The sequence below is a fragment of the Rissa tridactyla genome, chromosome 6 (genome assembly GCF_028500815.1).
Source record: "Rissa tridactyla isolate bRisTri1 chromosome 6, bRisTri1.patW.cur.20221130, whole genome shotgun sequence".
Lineage (NCBI taxonomy): Eukaryota > Metazoa > Chordata > Aves > Charadriiformes > Laridae > Rissa > Rissa tridactyla.
Window position 1 is genome coordinate 27,100,408 of NC_071471.1, and position 18,356 is coordinate 27,118,763.

The following is an 18,356-nucleotide window of genomic DNA, read 5'->3' on the forward strand; positions in this document are numbered from 1 at the left end:
GTGTTAAAAAAAAAAAAAACAAACCCCAAAACAAAAATCTTCCACTTTGTCATTTCTTCCTCTTTTTAGCTGGTGAAGCTTTGTATTGCAATGATTGATACTGGGAAAGCATTCTGTACAGCCAACAAGCAGTTCATGAATGGGATTCGAGACCTTGCACAATATTCCTGTAAAGATGCATTGGTTGAGGTAAGCTCTTTAAGAGGTGAAAATGGAAGGAGAGAAGTGTAACTTGAAAAGGGTAAAATATAACAGTTGGCAAGAAAAGTAGTTGAAGTTCATGCTATTATTTGTCTTTTTGCTCCCTTTTTCTTTGAGATGTCTTAAGAGTGAATTTTTTTTGACTGTGGTGCACTGCAAGTGTCTGTGCTATTTAGTTTCAGCTTTAACTGGCAATGGCAAGGGGTTTCCACATTCCAGAAAACAGGTTTTAGGTTAGGAGTAGTCATCTTGGGAGTAGTGCAGAAAGTCATGTTGAAGTTGTGAACAGCTGCCCTTTTTACTTTGCTAAATAAAGGGATTCTAGTCATGAGATCCTAAGAGCCAGCTCACTTAAACAAAATTCTTTTGGGTCCTGGAGCTGGCATTCTCTAATTCATAGATTTAAATTTTTAAATGCACAGACCCCACTTTGGTGTTACCGCAGACTGATGTCTTGGTAGGCTAATCTGGAACAGCTAATACATTTCCTGTCTATGTTACTTTGAAATGAGGTATGAAATTGTGCACATAATTATACCTGCATATTACACATCTCTGTATCATCTATATTTAATGCACGTTATGTAATAGAACATCAATTACATGTGTGCATCTTCACGCGCTGGTTGAAATAGGTGATGCCTGGGAACTTCAGTATAGTCTGTGTGCAACTGAAACTGTTGTCTGGAAATTTACGTGCTTGAAATGTAGTGCGATGGTGAACTAGTAAAACTTACATTATTCAGTTTCAAGTAGGTTTTTGTTACACTTGTTGTGTAAGCAATAAACAGTTATCCAAATCTATTAGGGATAATTGTTTTCTAACTGTCTTTGAGACATTGATTCTACAGATTGATTTCAGTGTTGCGAAGCTTATCAGCTGAGGCAGGAGTTCCTACAGTAAATCTGTGTCTACTGATAATTACAGCGTGTTAACCAAGTTTATGGAGTTAAAGTACTAAACATTAATAAATATTAAGTAGTGCAATATGAAATATTGTAAATTAATGTGTTAAATTACGTGAACTTCCCATAGTTTAGTCAACTTAATTTGAATTTTTCCTGCTTTGCTTCAGTTTGATCCTTTATGTATAGGTAGGTAGCAGTAACATTTTTGTTGCTTGTAGCTTTAATAGATCTGCTTGATATTACTCCCATTTTCTCCTTCTAGCATAATGGTTTTAGTTTAATAATCATGCCAAGGAAAATCAATTCTCAAGTTCTTTACTGAAAAGCTGTAAACCTCTGAAACCTTGCTTTCGTGCGGTGTATTTGGTAGAGCTTAACTTAAACCACTTTGTTTTTCTCTTTACAGACCAGCTTGACAAAGTTCTCTGACACCTTACAGGAAATGATCAATTATCACAATGTAAGTATTTCTAGCTGAAACATGACACTGATAGCTTGCCTCTAGTTATATTTGATAACAGAAGAATGCTAAAGCTTTTCTTGTTGGTAGTATTTGCAAAATCGTGGTTTAAGTGATATTAAATGTCTCTCATTTTATACTTCTAAATATTTTATTTATATTTTGTTTATGAAGTATTTATAAACATCCCCTTTTCTGCAGATTTTTATCTCGCTTTATTTTTTGTTTGGAATTTGTAAGCTTTGCGAAAACCCAGTGCTGTAAGACAGAGTAAATGCTGAATTGTTTCATCTTTTTTAATCAAGTTGATGGGCAGCACTGACTAACTAGGAGCATATTTCTTTGCTGGGCTGAAATAACAGTTACCTTTTCTGTAATCTCTACATCTTTCCCCCCATCCCTTATAATGCACAAAATGAAGCATCTCTGATTTGTGTGTAGTTGTCTTTTTGACAGTATGACTGATTTAGACAGGTGTAGAGAAAGGGAAAAATGTTAGGATTTGAGACGAATAGTGATTTTTAGCATATCATACTTCATCAGAGAGCTCGGTTTTGCCCAGATTGAAAACCGATTTTTTTTTTTTTTTTTTTTTTTTCCTCCTCTAAAGAGTTTAGTCTTGTATTCTGAAAGCCAAAGGGATGCGTTAGTTCTTCTGTTTTTCTTTCTCTTCCCTTGGCCCCTACTGTTTTTCTTTCATTTTCTAACAAGTTGCTGGAAAGCAACTGAAGTGTCTCCAAAGTGGTGAAAATATGCAGGGCATTTAAAATTATTTTTTTTTTTATATCACTAGGAGTTTAAAATGTAGTGAGATACAGAGAATACAGTTCAAACAGCTTCAGATGAAATTAATTTTGTTAGCATTAACTTACCTTCCTAAAACTGCCTTATTAGGCATTTTTTTGAAAATTCACACTTGTAGAAGGGAAGGGAAACAAAGGGAAGCAGGTTAATACTGTTGAGTTGGATTTCCTTTCCATTCTATGAGGTGTATGTATCTACACCTAATATAATGAAAACTGTAAGGAGGGAAGTAAGTGGACAGTGATACTTTGATGGTAGAGAGAAGCTTGTGCAACGGTTCAAAGCAGCAGCAGTGGGAGAAAGTGTTACTTCCTGTTGGTGATTGCTGCAGGTTAGATTGAGCAGAAGAAACCAGTTGACCGTCCCTATTTTACGCTTTTCATCACACTTCTGGCTGCTAGTTACCCTCTTAACTGTTTTTCTGCTATATGGTATGTTGAGTTTTTTTGACATATCTGACCTAGGTCCTATGTTCTTGCTGCTGATATTTTTCTATGTGATTGTGGCTTGAAGTGCTTCGGCAAAATTTGGCACAGCACAGCTCTCCCTTTAGGGCAGTTTGAAGGCAGAAAGCAAAGATCAAGGCATTCTAAAAGAAGATTTCTTTGCAGATTTAAGTAGGGCCACTCTGAGTTCTGTCCTGGTTTTTTTTTTTCCGCCCTTCACTTCCTCGCTATACTCAAGCACAGGGAGTAGAACAATGACTTTTACCAGAAGGCAAGAATGTAAGAAGTAAGGCATGTTATGAGGTTCTGATGTAGAGCTTTGCCAGACATGTGGTCCTGCGTTGCTTTTTGTGAATCTGCTTAGTTCAGCAGGATTTACTAGCTCAGAGTGTCAGTTCTGTTGCTGACCGCGTTGGCAGGAGAGCCATCACAAGTGAGAAGCAGCTAGAGGAAGAAGGAGGAGGGGCAGGCATCCTCCAGAGGAAGGAGGGGAGGGGTGGGAGGTAGTCCCACTGAGAAGATCTGGATGACACTCTGTTTTCTCATATGAGGCTTTGCTACAAATCAGGCTAGGAACCAGACTAATGCAGCATCTTCACTGATCCAGCAGTGGGGGAGTAGCTTTGACAGCTTAGGCCAAATAGCAGCTTTCTTAGACTTGGTTTGGAGTGTGTGAAAGGTAATGTGTACAAAAGGCTGTAAATCTAGTCAGATCGTGGTATCGGCATTTTTTCCCTTGTTCTTTTAGGAAAAAAAACTATGTGTATTTTTCTGCCTTTTTTTCGTCTTCATTACTGTAAGTAGAATTGCAAGGTTCTTATTTCTGGGAGTCCACTAATCAGTTGAGTTCCCATCTGGTTATACTCTTTCTGTATTGATCTTGATTGGTGCTCTCCTCAGGCACTGGCAAGCTTAAATGTCAGTAGTGGGAGTAGTCCCAGCGTGACTTCCAGCTTGTCAAGAAGTTCTTTATCTAGTCTAGTTGTCTGTTTTTTCTGGTTTCCCAAAGAGGGAATACAAACAAGTTCTTCCATGTGTTACTGTTAGATGTAGGACAGTTCAGGTCGGAAGGGGTCTCGGGAGATGTCTGGTTCAACTGCCTGCCTAAATCAGGGACAGTTCAGAGGTTGGAGCAGGTTACTTAGGGTTTTATCCCATTTGGTCTTGAAAACCTCCAAAAATGGAGACTGGATGGAGGATATAGTACCACTGTTAATGTGCGACTTAGTTGTGTTTTTGTTCCTTTAGTTCCTTACAAGCTGGTAAAGGTTTTGCTGTCAGTACTTGGCATTGCCTGGCTTTTTATTCCCAAATGTTGTGAATAGGGAAACTAAGACTGAGAACATTTAAACAAAACATTGCTTGAACTGAAACTCTGAGTTCTTGACTTGCTCTTTCAATAAAATTATTTAACACTTAAAGATCTTTACTTTTTGGAAGAGATTGTGTTCAGTTGGGCCAACTACTACTTCCTTATATTTTTTCACCTCTGTTTTCTGTGATTCTGTGATCACAAAATCTTAGTGGTTGGAAGGGACCTCTGAGATCATCGAGTCCAACCACAAAAAAAAAAAAAACCACCAAAAAAAAAAAACCACCCACCTACTAAACTCCACACCCACAACCCCACACACAACACCCCACCACAAACCAATAATCTTGGGCACTAGAGCATGCCCTTAAGAGCCATGTCTACACGTTTCTTAAATACCTCCAGGGATGGTGACTCCACCACCTCCCTGGGCAGGCTGTTCCAGTGCCTGACCACTCTTTCAGTAAAGTAATTCTTCCTAATATCTAATCTAAATCTCCCTTGCCGCAGCTTCATACCATTTCCTCTGGTCCTGTCGTTATTCCCTTGGGAGAAGAGGCCAACCCCTGCCTCTCTACAGTTTCCTTTCAGGTAGCTGTAGAGGGCAATGAGGTCTCCCCTCAGCCTTCTCTTCTCCAAACTAAACATGCCCAGTTCCCTCAGCCTCTCCTCATAGGACTTGTTCTCCAGACCCCTCACCAGCTTGGTGGCTCTCGTCTGGACACGCTCCAGCACTTCAATATCTTTCCTGTAGTGAGGGGCCCAAAACTGAACACAGTACTCGAGGTGAGGCCTCACCAGTGCCGAGTACAGAGGCACCATCACTTCCCTACTCCTGCTGGCCATGCTGTTCCCGATACAAGCCAGGATGCTATTGGCCTTCTTGGCCACCTGGGCACACTGCTGGCTCATGTTAAGCCGGCTGTCCACTAACACTCCCAGGTCCTTTTCTGCCGGGCAGCTTTCCAGCCACTCTTCCCCAAGCCTGTAGCGTTGCCCGGGGTTGTTGTGACCAAAATGCAGGACCTGGCACTTGGCCTTATTAAACCTCATCCCATTGGCCTTGGCCCATTGATCCAACCTGTCTAGATCCCTCTGTAAAGCTTTCCGACCCTCAAGCAGATCAACACTCCTACCTAGTTTGGTGTCATCCGCAAACTTACTGAGGGTGCATTCAATCCCCTTGTCTAGATCATCAATAAAGATATTGAACAAGACTGGCCCCAAAACTGAGCCCTGAGGGACACCACTGATGACCGGCCGCCAACCAGATTTTGCTCCATTAATCACAACTCGCTGGGCACGGTCATCCAGCCAGTTTTTTATCCAGCGGAGGGTACAGTTGTCTATGCCATGATTCTCCAGTTTCTCCGGGAGAATGCCGTGGGGGATGGTGTCGAACACCTTACCAAAGTCCAGGTAGACAACATCCACAGCCTTCCCCTCATTGAGAAAGCGGGTCATATGGTCATAGAAAGAGATCGAGTTGGTCAGGCAGGACCTCCCTTTCATAAACCCATGCTGGCTGGCCCTGATCCCTTGGCTGCCCTGCACTTGCCTTGAGAGCTCACTCAGGGTGATCCTCTCCATGATCTTTCCCGGTACCGAGGTCAGGCTGACAGGCCTGTAGTTTCCGGGATCCTCCTTCTGGCCCTTCTTGTAGATGGGCGTCACATTGGCCACCTTCCAGTCATCCGGCACCTCTCCTGTTGACCAGGATTGTTGATAGATAATGGAGAGAGGCTTGGTGAGCTCTCCTGCCAGCTCCCTGAGAACCTTTGGGTGAATCCCGTCCGGCCCCATAGACTTATGCGTGTCCAGGTGCATAAGCAAATCATTAACTACTTCCTCCTGGATTACAGGGGAGTTGTTCTGTTCTCCATTCTTATCTTCCAGCCCAAGAAGCTGAAGACCCTGGGGGTAGCTGCTCTGACTATTAATCATGCCTTGATCATGCCATTGATCATGCCTTGTATGTTTTTGTAATGCAGAAGGGGAGGTGTAGAGGAGTTGGAAATTAAGGCACCATTTGTGGTCTGCACAAAGATAAGTGGCAAAAGGATTTGTCCCATAGCTATTGACCTGTTCCATTCTGTCCTAAAACTCAGAGGGCAGATGTGAAGCTGAAAGAACGTGCATTTTCATTTCTCAGTTAGAATTTCTGGGGTCATAAGAGAAAACACAGGTTGTCTAACATCCAGGTATGCTTTGGCCTTGGAAACTTAACAAATTTCTCGATCTTTACAGTCCGAATGAGAAGATTATATTCTGTCTCCCTTCCTCCCACCCTCCGCAAATCATAAGAAATTTGAGAAGCGTGGCTTGGAACACTTAATTTTAGAAAAAAGAAGCAGACATTCTTTTAGCATTTCACAGTGTTGGTTGTTTTGGGTTTTTTACAAACTTTATGTAAAGGGCGTGGTACTAATTGCTCATATACGTTACATTTTCAACACTAATTTCAGTCAGTGTTGTTTTGCTGGAGATTAAGGGCATGTTCTTTCTATGGTTTCATTTGTCTTTTAGTTGTTGGTTAAATTGTGAAAATCTTATAAGGTTCAAAAGAGGTTGTTACTTAATGAAGTTGTTTCTTCGAAGCTGTTTGTACGGCAGTTTTCTTGACTGTTTAATAATCATAATAAACGTGTTCTATGAAAGTGGGTGTGTCTTACCTTGTCAGGATGATAGAATAAAATGTCAGGAGCTTTCGTCTCTCCTTTATACTCACAATCTTTAAGAAAAGACCAGCAAGAGGCATTTGGTTTGTGTTAATTTCCTTATTTTATTGCTTTTTTATTTATTTCAAAACTACTTTGAAGGGTGTTATATTTTGATATTAGAGCCACGTTGGTTTAATAATAATTCCCACCTAATTCTGCATAACTATGTATATGTCTAAAATGAAGTTATGGACACTCCTAAGTTATTGACCTACACGATGCTTTTATTTCAGATCCTGTTTGACCAAACCCAAAGATCAATTAAAGCACAGCTTCAGACTTTCGTTAAAGAGTAAGTTAATTTGCACTTGTAATGGGAAAATTATAGGTAAAATAGAATTTAAAAACATCTGATTTGAGTGGGTTGGTGAAACATCTTTCCTGAAAATCGCCAGCCATAAATTGAGAATTGTATATTAAAGCTTGTCAAGAATCACCCCAAATCAGTGAGGCTTTAGATCCAGCTGCAGAAATGTTGAGATAGTATGAATTACTGATCTTAATTACATGTTGTCATTTGTCTAGGGAAGGGGGAAAAGTGCTTACCAAAGCTTTTCCTCAGTAAGCATGAGATGCATTTATTTAATTTTCAATTTTGTCCTTTCCTCAGAAGAGAGAGATAGAGAAGCTTCTATCATATTTTGTATGATTTCCATTTGATCCCAGCATTTATTGAAGAACATGAAAGCAAAGAAAATAGCTATAGCAGTCACGAGCATGTTCTGTCTAGTTTATCGTCAAACACTTTTCATGCTTTGGAATTTATTTGTTATCCATCTTTCCTTTTTATTTAGAGATATTAGGAAATTTAAAGATGCAAAGAAACAGTTTGAAAAAGTTAGTGAAGAAAAAGAGAATGCTCTGGTAAAAAATGCCCAAGTTCAAAGAAATAAGCAACACGAAGTAGAGGAAGCAACCAATATTTTGACTGCAACACGGAAATGTTTTCGACACATAGCTCTGGATTATGTGCTTCAGGTAAGTGCAGCAATAAAAGTTGTTTTTCAAAACCATGTATATACGTGTGTCATGTAGTTAGAAATATGTCCTTTAGAAGTTCTTATTGTAAGTTTCTCAAACTGTGGAGATTCAGAGAAAAAGGAATAACTTTATTTGCAAGTAGTTTCTTTTTTTAATGAAATCTGAGCAAAATTAATTTACTTGATGCATTCTTGTTGCTTAGCGCTTCAGTATTCAGTGCAGTTGCTGTAATGACACAGTTGAATTTTCAGTTTGAACATTAATTTTGGAAAAACAGTATTTGCCTGATAATTACCTAAATGTATTTTCTGAGTTGTCTATGCTGTAGTTCCTTATGTATTTGAAGTAAAAATTGTTACCTAGTCTAGGAAATACAAATTACCTGAATAATTCTGATACAGGATGTTGGCTACTACTACAATTTCAGCTGTTTGCTTTGGGTTTTATTTAAAAAATCCTACTTGTCTAGAAGCCTCGGAGTTTGGCGTTGTGCCACAGGGAAAATCAAGAACACAACTACTCCTTTGCTTTTTAGTGCAGATCTCCTGTAGAGTGTTGAGAGATGTTCTTTGTCCTACGATGTTGAATCCTGTGAAATAATAATATGTTTTCAGTCAATTACAGTTCGTCTGTTTCATAGTTACCCACAACTACAGCAAAACAGGATTATTGCAATTCAGATAGTACGACAGGGTAGGGGCTCCTAAATAGGTCTGGGGTTCTCCTGCGATCAAACACAGAACAACCCTTTAAAATGGTGTTAGTTTTAGGTTAGACTTTATCGTCTTGATTTGTGACAGTCCAGCCAGTTATTTAAAGCTTAGTTAACTGTTCTTTAAATTGCATATATTACTGTAAAATGAAGTGGAATTGGTTAGATCAGTCCGGGCACATGGTGGTCAGTGGTCAACACTGAACTCCTGCCTTTTGAACGCTAAGGACAAAGTTAATTTTGATGTTTAAAATGTAGCACTTGATTATTTTTACTAACTGCAAATGGTAGTGGGGGGAGAAAGCTGGCAGTCATTACTGTAGGCTGGTTCCTTGTCTGTGCATTGAACTGCAGATCGTTTGCCTCCTGAAATTTGTATGCTCAAAGCATGAGCAGTTCCTGTGATAAAGATGCATTTAAAGTAACGGGGAAAAGTTTCAGCATCTCTTAATTAATGCAGGGAAAAATTAATTCAGCTTCAGGAATTCTTTCTACTTGGGTGATTCTTTTCTTCCGGAAAAATGACTTCACAACTATGGTCTCTTTGTAGCTATATTGGCTTTCAACTGTATTTCAAAACCTTTCTTTTCCTTTTTTTTTTTTTATCCTCACAAGTTGAGGGTTTGTTCTATACAAATAATCTTAATTATTTTTCCTGCAGAAGCTTTTCCAAAATACTGAGTATTTAAGTATAGAAGTACAATCTGGTTTTGATTATAGCTTCAGTAAGTTTATTTCTTTTGCTGAAATTTCAAACCGACATGGAGGTGTTAAATTACAAAATCATGCATGTTTCTGCTAAGTGAGGCTTTTAAAGTACAATCTGTAGTTCTGGATGACAATCTTAAAGACTAGGGGACAAAGAGGATAGAGGAACTGGGTGAACGTAAAAAAACAGTTATTTTTTTATATATAATGTGAAATTCTTCAAGTTCTAGGGCGATACCATTGATCTTCAGCTAACTTAAAAGTGCAAGTATGTATGAAAAGTTACTTATTGAAGTTATTACGATCTTGCTTGTTTCAGAGGCTGGGGCTATATCCCAGTGTCGGGGCCCTTTAGACAATGTCAGCCTGAGGGGAAAAATAAACAAGCCCTGTCCTTTCCTCTCCGCTGGCAGGAGCCCGCAGTGGTGCAGAGAGCAGCTGCTGTATGAAGCTGGGGGGCTGGTTTAGCTCATGCTGTCAGAAAGGGTATTTGAAACATGATTAATTCAATCTCTTGAAAATGGATACCAGTTTTCCTTGCTTGAAATGTGTATTACATTACTTTTAGCTAACACGTGGTGTCTTATATTTTCCCTCCTAATGTAAGAAAGTTGTGACTGTCACTGTGAAGTTCTAGCTTTGCAAGCTTTTTCTGAATGCATCACTTTAATATCATGACAAAACTAGCATGTGTTTTCTTTTAAAAGTGCCTTGTGAAATCTGATGTTATGTTCTTCCAATGTTTTAAGCTTTGATATGATTATTTGGAGTAATTTGAAGTTTACTGCTGTGGCAAAAAATGTGCAGGTACAATAAAAAATAAGCTTCTTGTTTGTTTTTTTTTTTTTCCCAGATCAACGTTCTTCAGTCCAAAAGGAGAGCAGAAATCTTAAAATCGGTAAGATATACTTTATTTTCTGTACAGAAGATATTTAAATACATCTGAAATCAAAAATGTGACTGCAAAGCAGTATATTAAAAATTTAGTCCTCTTACCCACCAGAATGTTACCAGTACATTTGGCACTTTGGCAGTCAGTTTGGCCTTCACTATAATTGGGCAAAGATGCTTAACTGTTTTAGGCAATCCTTTTGGTTCAGATTTGGACACTTTAAGGATTTCACTGCTGTTGATTCTTTGATATGTTTCATGGTTAAAATCAAACTTTGTCTGACAATAATTATGCTGTTTAGGTCTGCTATATTAATTTATAAACAATAAGTACTTATAATCTATTCTAAGATGGATTCATCTCTTTCTATGAAAATGGTATTTTTTATGTAAATATCAAATTGTAATAGCAAATATACAATACACTTTAGTATGGTATCTGCTAAATTAATATACACCTATATCTGTATGCTAGTTTTCTTCTGATTGCATTCCCTTTTTCTGCTTCATATTATCTCTGTAAAAAGTTAACTGGGGTAGAGACTGCCAAATTAAATGGGGCTTTTCTTTCAAAGGGCTACAGTTGCGCTCCCATAATTTCCTTAATTCCTTTAAATAGCAAAAACTTTAGTTGTATCACAGCTTTATAGCTGCTTACCATTCTGCTCCGTATCTTCCCAACTTCTTTTATTTTTTTAAGACTGGATGGTCTTAAACAGATTTAACAATGACATGAATTAGAAGTAATTTTCTGCCCTTACATGGATTTATTTTGTTAATGGGTTTAATCCTGTTAACTAATTTCTGAGATTTTTTGGCTTGGTTCTTTGCTGCCTTCTACCTTGCGTGTTGCTTTACAACACTGGAAGCTCTATGAGATATTGATGTAAAATTGCCAGGACACAGGAGAGCAGAAATTAACCCTGGAATTGTATTTTAAATTTGTTCATGTGGATTAGTTAAGTGATATATTTATGTGTTATCTGATAAATATTTTTCCTTTTAAAAAATACACTTTCTTTTCCTTCTAGATGTTATCGTTTATGTATGCCCATCTGGCTTTTTTCCATCAAGGCTATGACCTTTTTAGTGAGCTTGAGCCCTACATGAAAGATCTTGGTGCACAGGTAATAAATTACTTTAAAAATTCATAACTATATGCTGGGATGGATGAAAACATGATATATGCATACATATCAGGTACGACATAGATTTATTCAACAAAAAGGGAACTCTAGTATGAGAGAGGAAAAGCACAAAAATACAGTGTGAGTGGTTTGAGTGAAAATAGAAACTGAAAGTTGTCTGTACAATAAAATTATTACTATCTTTAGGATTTATATACTTAAACATAACCATGTAGTGCCATTTGAGGTATCGTATGTTATTCGGGACACTGGATTACTTTGTGTTAAAATTTCTTGTGTATGACCCATGTTATAAATATATTTAACAATAAAAAGTAGATGAGGATTTTTTCCTTCTACTTTTATACATTAATTATTTACTGTATAAATTATGCAGTGTGCCTAAAAGAAAAGTGGTGTTAGCAACTTTGACCATAAAACAGAAGTCTGATTTTAATAAGTTCTGCAAAACTGAGTTCATACGTTGAATCCTTCTTGCCCAGTTCTGATAAGAACACACAATTGCAACTTCTGGGTTTTCAGTGACAGACTCATGAAAAGGTTAGATGGACCAGAGCCAACCACACACCAGAGACGTTGAAGAAGGCTATCCAAGATAGATTAAGAACATACAATATTAAACTGAAGATCTGTCTGTGGTGCAGGAAGAAGACTCAGCAGTGTCTTGACTTGTTTTCAGTGCAAGTTGAATGAGCCTGGAAATACTTGTACAACCCTCTTTTTTTTTTTTTTTTTTTTTTTTGCCTTTATCCAGGGACTTGGAACAACTTCACTGCTGCAAAACCCTCTATTGCCACCCTGATCCGCCAAACAGAACCAACCCGAATTCTAAGTGTCTATCCAGATACAGAAGCAAATAAGTGACAGCAGACACTTATTTGCGTTTGTCTGAAGTAGATGTGTCATTCGGTGTCTACGAAATGACATTGTTCTGAGCTGGTTATTCCTGCCACAGCACCATTGGCATCTGTGCCCCTCAACCTGCTTCTGTGTCTGTGCAGTGAAGCAGATTAGGAACTGTGGAAAATAACTCCAACACTTGAATGTCAAAATAGTTATTTTTCTGCTAGACTAGTCCTCAATCAGGTTACTGTGGGTCTTAATTACTTGTACAAACACATGTCGGGGCGGTGTGTGCTTGTGTGTGTGCATGCGTGTGGTGGGCAAGTGATGGAGCTGAGAAGAGAGAGGCTGTTTGAGCTGCCACTGACATCAAGGGAGGCGACTGTACAGCTACAGCCCTCCGGGTTTGGTGTAATAGCGGCATTTGAAAGGTTCAGGGGCACATGACTGTCCTTAGTTGTGCCTTTTATTCTTTTACATCCTTCCATTTTGGGTTGTAGTTGTTGAACTGTAGTGTTTTGATAGTATGGAATGTGTGTCCTGTACCCCTGCAGAAGAGGGGATGGGGAAAAGAGACAAAAACTATGGAGGTGGCAGCGGTTTATGCTACCAGATAGGCTTTAATGTTTCCATTTCATTGACATTATTTGAGCAAGGAACACAAGGCTATTTTTGAATGGCTGGTCATCCTTTTGCTTGATCTGGTAAGGGGTATTGTGTAACTTTCATTTTGGTGCTGGTATCATAGCAACTGAAGGAGTTAAATTTAGAAAATCTAAAGCAGAAAATGCTTAAAAGATATTGCAATAGGAGCAAAGGTAGGCTGAAGACCCTAAAGTTGTACAACTTGCTGAATTATTCTTCTGTGGCAGACCTTGGCATTTAAGTAGTGGATATTGTTCATGACAGAAGCAGGCTTGTTTATGAAAGCTTATGAAAGTTTGACCATTAATGGCTTTGCAGCTTGTATTGGTTGAAGCTTCTGCCTTTAACAGGTCAGAGAGAAGGTATGTTGTGACATAATGAAACAGGGATTTGGTAGATTTTTCTGAAAACATGGTCAGATTCTTTTTGTTGGTAAGTGAATTTTGCATTCACAGGTAAATTTTGCTTATGGCCTTAATTACACGGCTTAACAGCACATGAAGTATTAAAATTGAAGTGATTTTTAAATAGTATAGGTATAACTTTTAATTATTTTGTTTTGCGTTTTCAAAATAACTGGTTTACATGATGGAATAGGATCGAGCAACTTTGCTTTCTGAATATTTTAGGTCAGGGTACAATTACTTGTGAATCAGATCATTGTAGGGGAGTCTGTAATGGTGCACAAATGTAATACAAGCTTTTGTATGGAAATGATGGCATTTGGCACTTTTAATGTATAATGCGGAATTAGTTTAAAAAAATCCTACTTGGATTTCTGTTCTGAGATGACTATTCAAAAAGCTAAACACTTTAGTCTGACTTAATTCTCTACAGAATACCACTTATAGCACTATATCTTTATAAAAATACATTTACCAGTAAACGCAGTATTTTGAAAAACTTAATTTTTTAAAGGCTGCCCAGTAGTGGTGTAATGACTGCGATTTTGATAGTTTAGTTGTGTGATTGGCCACAGCTCTTGAGAGTTGTATGCTCTTGGTCTTTTTTAAGACAGTTGATGTGCTGCTCACCTGAGTGAAAAGAAGAAATTCTGCTCTGAGCTTGGAAATGGGAATGATGCAACGTTGTCTTGATAGTAAAAAAGTAAATGATGAAATGAGCTGCTATTCAGAACTTTGTTTTGGCACTTACGCTGTGGTAAATGGGTCTGCAAACACTTGTATTTAAGATAAATTAGAGGTAATTGCCCTAATCTAAATGTGGCTATCTTCTGTTTCCTCTAGCAGGGTAGGAGGAAGAATTTCTTGCAGGCCATTTGCAGATTACTGAATCTGAGATTTTAGCAAGAAACTTGATTCCTATAAAGTCTTGAGCAGCCCTTGAACCACGTCTCATCTTTATCACAAAAGAATGGGTTTCCCAAGCTTCTTGGTGCAAAATGGTCCTTGAGCACAATGGCAGCCCAGGCTCTGTTTTGAAGCTCTTCTATCATTTTTAAGTCATATAGCTACGTAAATGTGATGTCTGGACACTTCAGTCTTTAATGTGTTCATGTTCATAAATATCTCTAGGGTGTGAAAGTGCTGGTATAGCCATTTGAGCCAGAGCAGAAGCCAGGGAGAGAAGAGTTAAGAAAAGTAACAGAGTATGGAATTGGATCCAGATGTCCCAACTATCTGATGGCTCCTTAATTGCTGGAGACTGTCTAGCACAAGGGTGTAAGAGCCAGTTATAGTCCCTTTTTTCTCTCATTTGTATCCTTTCAAGCAGGGGAAATACAACACGGGGAAAATGACCAGAGTTGGCAGAGGTTCTTGCTTGTGGTTATGAGAGTGGGTGGAAGCAATCCTATTTGTGTGTGAATTAGAGATTCTGTTCGTCATGCTGTGCCCTCTGCCCTGTGACGGACTCCAGCTGGAAGCTGGTGGTGCACACTGTTCCTGCCTTCCTTGTTCCAGGCCTGGAGTAGAAGGAGGTCTGTCCCACAGATGTCAAGCTGCGGGCTGGACCTCTGTGTTCAGTATTGCGTCTGCATTGTTACTCAATACGATGCTGTGACTGGGGTTAATGGCAGGCTTGTATTGCAGGCTCGATAAAGAGGAGTTCGTCAGATTCTGTAGCATGTCACATAAGTACTAAGCTAGCTGGTCTTCTGGGCAGCATCTGCTCCTCCACTTCACCGTATTTCTTGCTTAAACATCAAGTCTGTGGGGGAAAAAAATAATCAAACTACAAAAACAAACCTAACAAAAAAACTCACACCAAAACAACACCCCGCTAACCCTCCCCCTGCCCCAAAACCACCTCAAGAAACAATAAGAAGGAAAAAAACAACCAAAAAAGCCACAAAACACCTCTTATTCTTTTACAGGATATCTTAAATTTTCTGCCTTTTTTTCCCCTTCTGGTTTTAAAAGGAAAAAGTTTATATAGTAGTGTTATAGACATGCTTGCAGCAAATTTTTAGGAGTTTCTTTATTATCACAGACTCTGTAAGGATGCTAACCTAAATCCTCTCTATTGTGACAGTCTCTTGCTTCTTTGCAAAGTCATATTGTTGTTATTTCTTAAAACTAGGAACAGTTTAAATGGTTCTGTTTAAGATTTCAGGGAATCTTGCTCAAATGCTACTGGGTGCTCTGATTAAAACGATCAATAGGAAAGGCTGGTTGAGGGAGGCAGTTCCCCCCCTCTTTGTGGAGGGGAAAAATCAGTAGCATTTGCTCCTTTTGGTTTGTGCCGTTAGTGCCAGTGCTGCTGCATAGGCCGGGCAGGCAGCGAGAGCAGCTAAAGCATGAGTCATTCTCTTCGGAGCCTGAGCACCAATGCGGTGTAGAGTCGCATATGCTTGGCACCATGCTGTTCTTTGAAACAGTTCTTCTAAGGCTTATGAGAAACGTACACCTCTTGTAGAGGTTAATTCAGGATGGTAGTGCAGAGCTTTAAACAAGGCTTCAGTGGTTATTCAAGGTAAACACTTTGTGACCAGAGAAGTAATTATACTATGCAAACAAAACAAAAGTCATGCAATGTCTAGACATAATGTGTTCTTTTTTGTCAGCATTATGAAATCTACTGAGCCAAATTTCTCTTGAAATCTAAAGATCCAATTTTCTGTTTCTCTTTACAGCTGGATCAGTTGGCTGTAGATGCTGCAAAGGAGAAGAGAGATATGGAGCAAAAGCACTCCACTATTCAACAAAAGGTACTCGAGAGAATGTAAAAGGCAGACTGCACACACATTTTTCTTTTGCTAGCATCTCTCCCCAGCAGTGCATCTCTGCATCGTAACTGTGAGGGATGGTATATTTAGTGCGGAGAAGTAGACTTACACATCACTAAGCACAGGCTTGGATTGCAGATGTTCATTTTGTATTGCAGAACAGAATATTATGTTTAGTTTTGACTGAAATATAAATAGAACAGTAGAATATATTTGTATGCTGTGACTCTAACATTTCATTAAAACTCTTAATTCCTATTACATCTTGGATTCAATACAGCTGTAAAAGTTGCTATCTTGCCCTCCTGTGTATCTGTGGAAGAGATGTGTATGCTGCACAGTCCTACAGTCATATGTATCGCTTTCTGGACTGTGCCAAATAGGAGTGCAGCACTCTCAGGTAGTGTGGCAGCTGCTATTGCATAGAAAGAGCAAAAGTAAACTTCTGTAAAGGCTGTCTAATGTATGGTGTTCAACCGTACACAAATATGAAAGTGATGACACTAAATGGCTGTTTTGGGAAGATTTGTGCTTATTTTTGATTGTTCTTATTTTTGCTTTTTGAGAAAAATGTAGATAATTCATGTTGTGGGGGGGAATGACTTCTGTTGTTTGGATGTTTCAGAAGCTCTAGATCAGTATTGGTTTTGCAGGTATAATGCTAGAAGTTAAAAGTGTTTCCACTGAACTGTCCACTAGTGAGCTTATACTGCAGGTACTTTTGAAAGGGATTAGATACCAGTTTAAAGGTAATGCAACACTCTTACTCTCATTTAAATACATTCTGTATCTGTTTAGGTGGCATAAATAAAAAAAAAAAAAGCCTAATGTACTTGGAAACTGATCAGTAAATAAATTCAGGAATGAAAACATGCCAATATTATAATTTAGGTAGCCTTAGTATGAGTCAATATTTTAATACTAATGGGAAAAGGTAACATTTTTGGTTGCTGAAAATGTTTTTGGCACTTCATCCTGTCATTCCTGCAGGAGCTGGTGGGAGGCATTAGGATTGCTGTAACTGAAACTGAGAAGACACAATGATGGGTTTTAGGGAAGCGCTGATGTGTTGTGTTTGGAGGCAGACAGGAGATAACTACAGGCAGGGAAGGAGAAGAAAAGAGGGGAAATGCCAAAGAGATGGAAGCTGAGAACTAACATTGAAGTTCAAATTTTAATTTGTTTGGGCTCAATAGGCCCGCTTTCAGGAGCAGGCAGTAGTTGAGGCGTTTACTGTTAGAGGACAGTGGTGCTTGGTGAAGGATGTAGGTTATGGACAATTATCTGTTAATTGGCTCTAGAAATAATAACTTGTTACTGTGAATTGCTGTTGCCAGTGGTGTTTACAGTCGTCTTTTTTTTTTTTTCTTCAAATGCTGCTTAAGGCTGCTTTCCAGGTAAACTATTTCTAATAGTATTAATGGCTATTGAAACTTTTAAGCTTCATGAAACTTAATAAACTGTATCTGTGTGTAATATAAATATTCTTGGTTTCTAGTACGAATGGCAATCATAATGAGGTTATATGTTGTTCCTTAGTTTAATTGAATGACAATTTTACATTGTCTTTAAAATATAATCAGGGCAGATTGTATTGTATGTTGTCCTCTAAAGTTCTGTGTTTCAAGTTGTATATGGTGTGTCCTGTCCTGTCAATGCATTTTTGTGATGATAATTCCTACATTAGTGCATCTAGGCTTTATTGGAGATTCCTCTGAGCTTGTCAAATCATTTTCTTGGTTTCTTACTCAAATCATGTTGTCTGTCTGTTTTTTGTCTCCTATGTGCTTTTCTCAACCTTCCCACCAAGCTTGCTTCCAGCTCATCAGGATTTCAGAATCTTGAAGTGCCTTAGACCTTGAATCTTGTTCTTTATATCATTATTTGTCACCTGGTCAGCCTGACCAGGATGGCAACCTTGTTCCCTGTTCTGTTCTCATGGCTTGTGATGTTGCTTTCCAGTGGGCTGCCTTTTAGGCATATGTTCCCAAATCTTCCAGTGCCAAATCCTTCCATTTTTTTATACCTACTGAAACTTCTGCTTCTTGTGTTGAATGTTCCATGAGGTATATATGCATTTAATATACTGAAGTTTTAATCTAATGCTTCAGAATGATGCCTTTTCTTCATTGTGTGGATAAAGAACAGTTCCTTTTCTGAAATGTATAGGTAAGTGCACATGTGCACACACCTACCCACCCACTACCTGTGTTTGCATATATATGCATATGCATGCAGAATAATTGCACTAATTTAATAACTCATCTCACTTTTCTTTATGATCGTCATCCTATTTAATTAGGCTGTTGTCTGAGAGGCTAATACAAAAGTCATGAAGAGCTTGGTCATCACTATAGTTTGATTTCTAAGAGAACTAACGTCTAATTAT

At 38.5% G+C, this 18,356-nt stretch overlaps 1 protein-coding gene across 4 annotated transcripts in view; it reads left to right on the forward strand.

Moving 5' to 3' along the window:
* ACAP2 (ArfGAP with coiled-coil, ankyrin repeat and PH domains 2) overlaps nt 1–18,356 on the forward strand; it is a 66,705-nt gene that overhangs the window by 20,609 nt on the left and 27,740 nt on the right. For all 4 annotated transcript variants that reach the window (XM_054204805.1, XM_054204803.1, XM_054204804.1 and 1 more), the window contains exons 3-9: nt 70–189; nt 1,517–1,570; nt 7,086–7,144; nt 7,647–7,830; nt 10,107–10,151; nt 11,176–11,271; nt 15,875–15,949. In XM_054204805.1, coding sequence (XP_054060780.1) covers nt 70–189; nt 1,517–1,570; nt 7,086–7,144; nt 7,647–7,830; nt 10,107–10,151; nt 11,176–11,271; nt 15,875–15,949 — 633 coding nt within the window. The remainder of the gene's footprint in view (nt 1–69; nt 190–1,516; nt 1,571–7,085; nt 7,145–7,646; nt 7,831–10,106; nt 10,152–11,175; nt 11,272–15,874; nt 15,950–18,356) is intronic.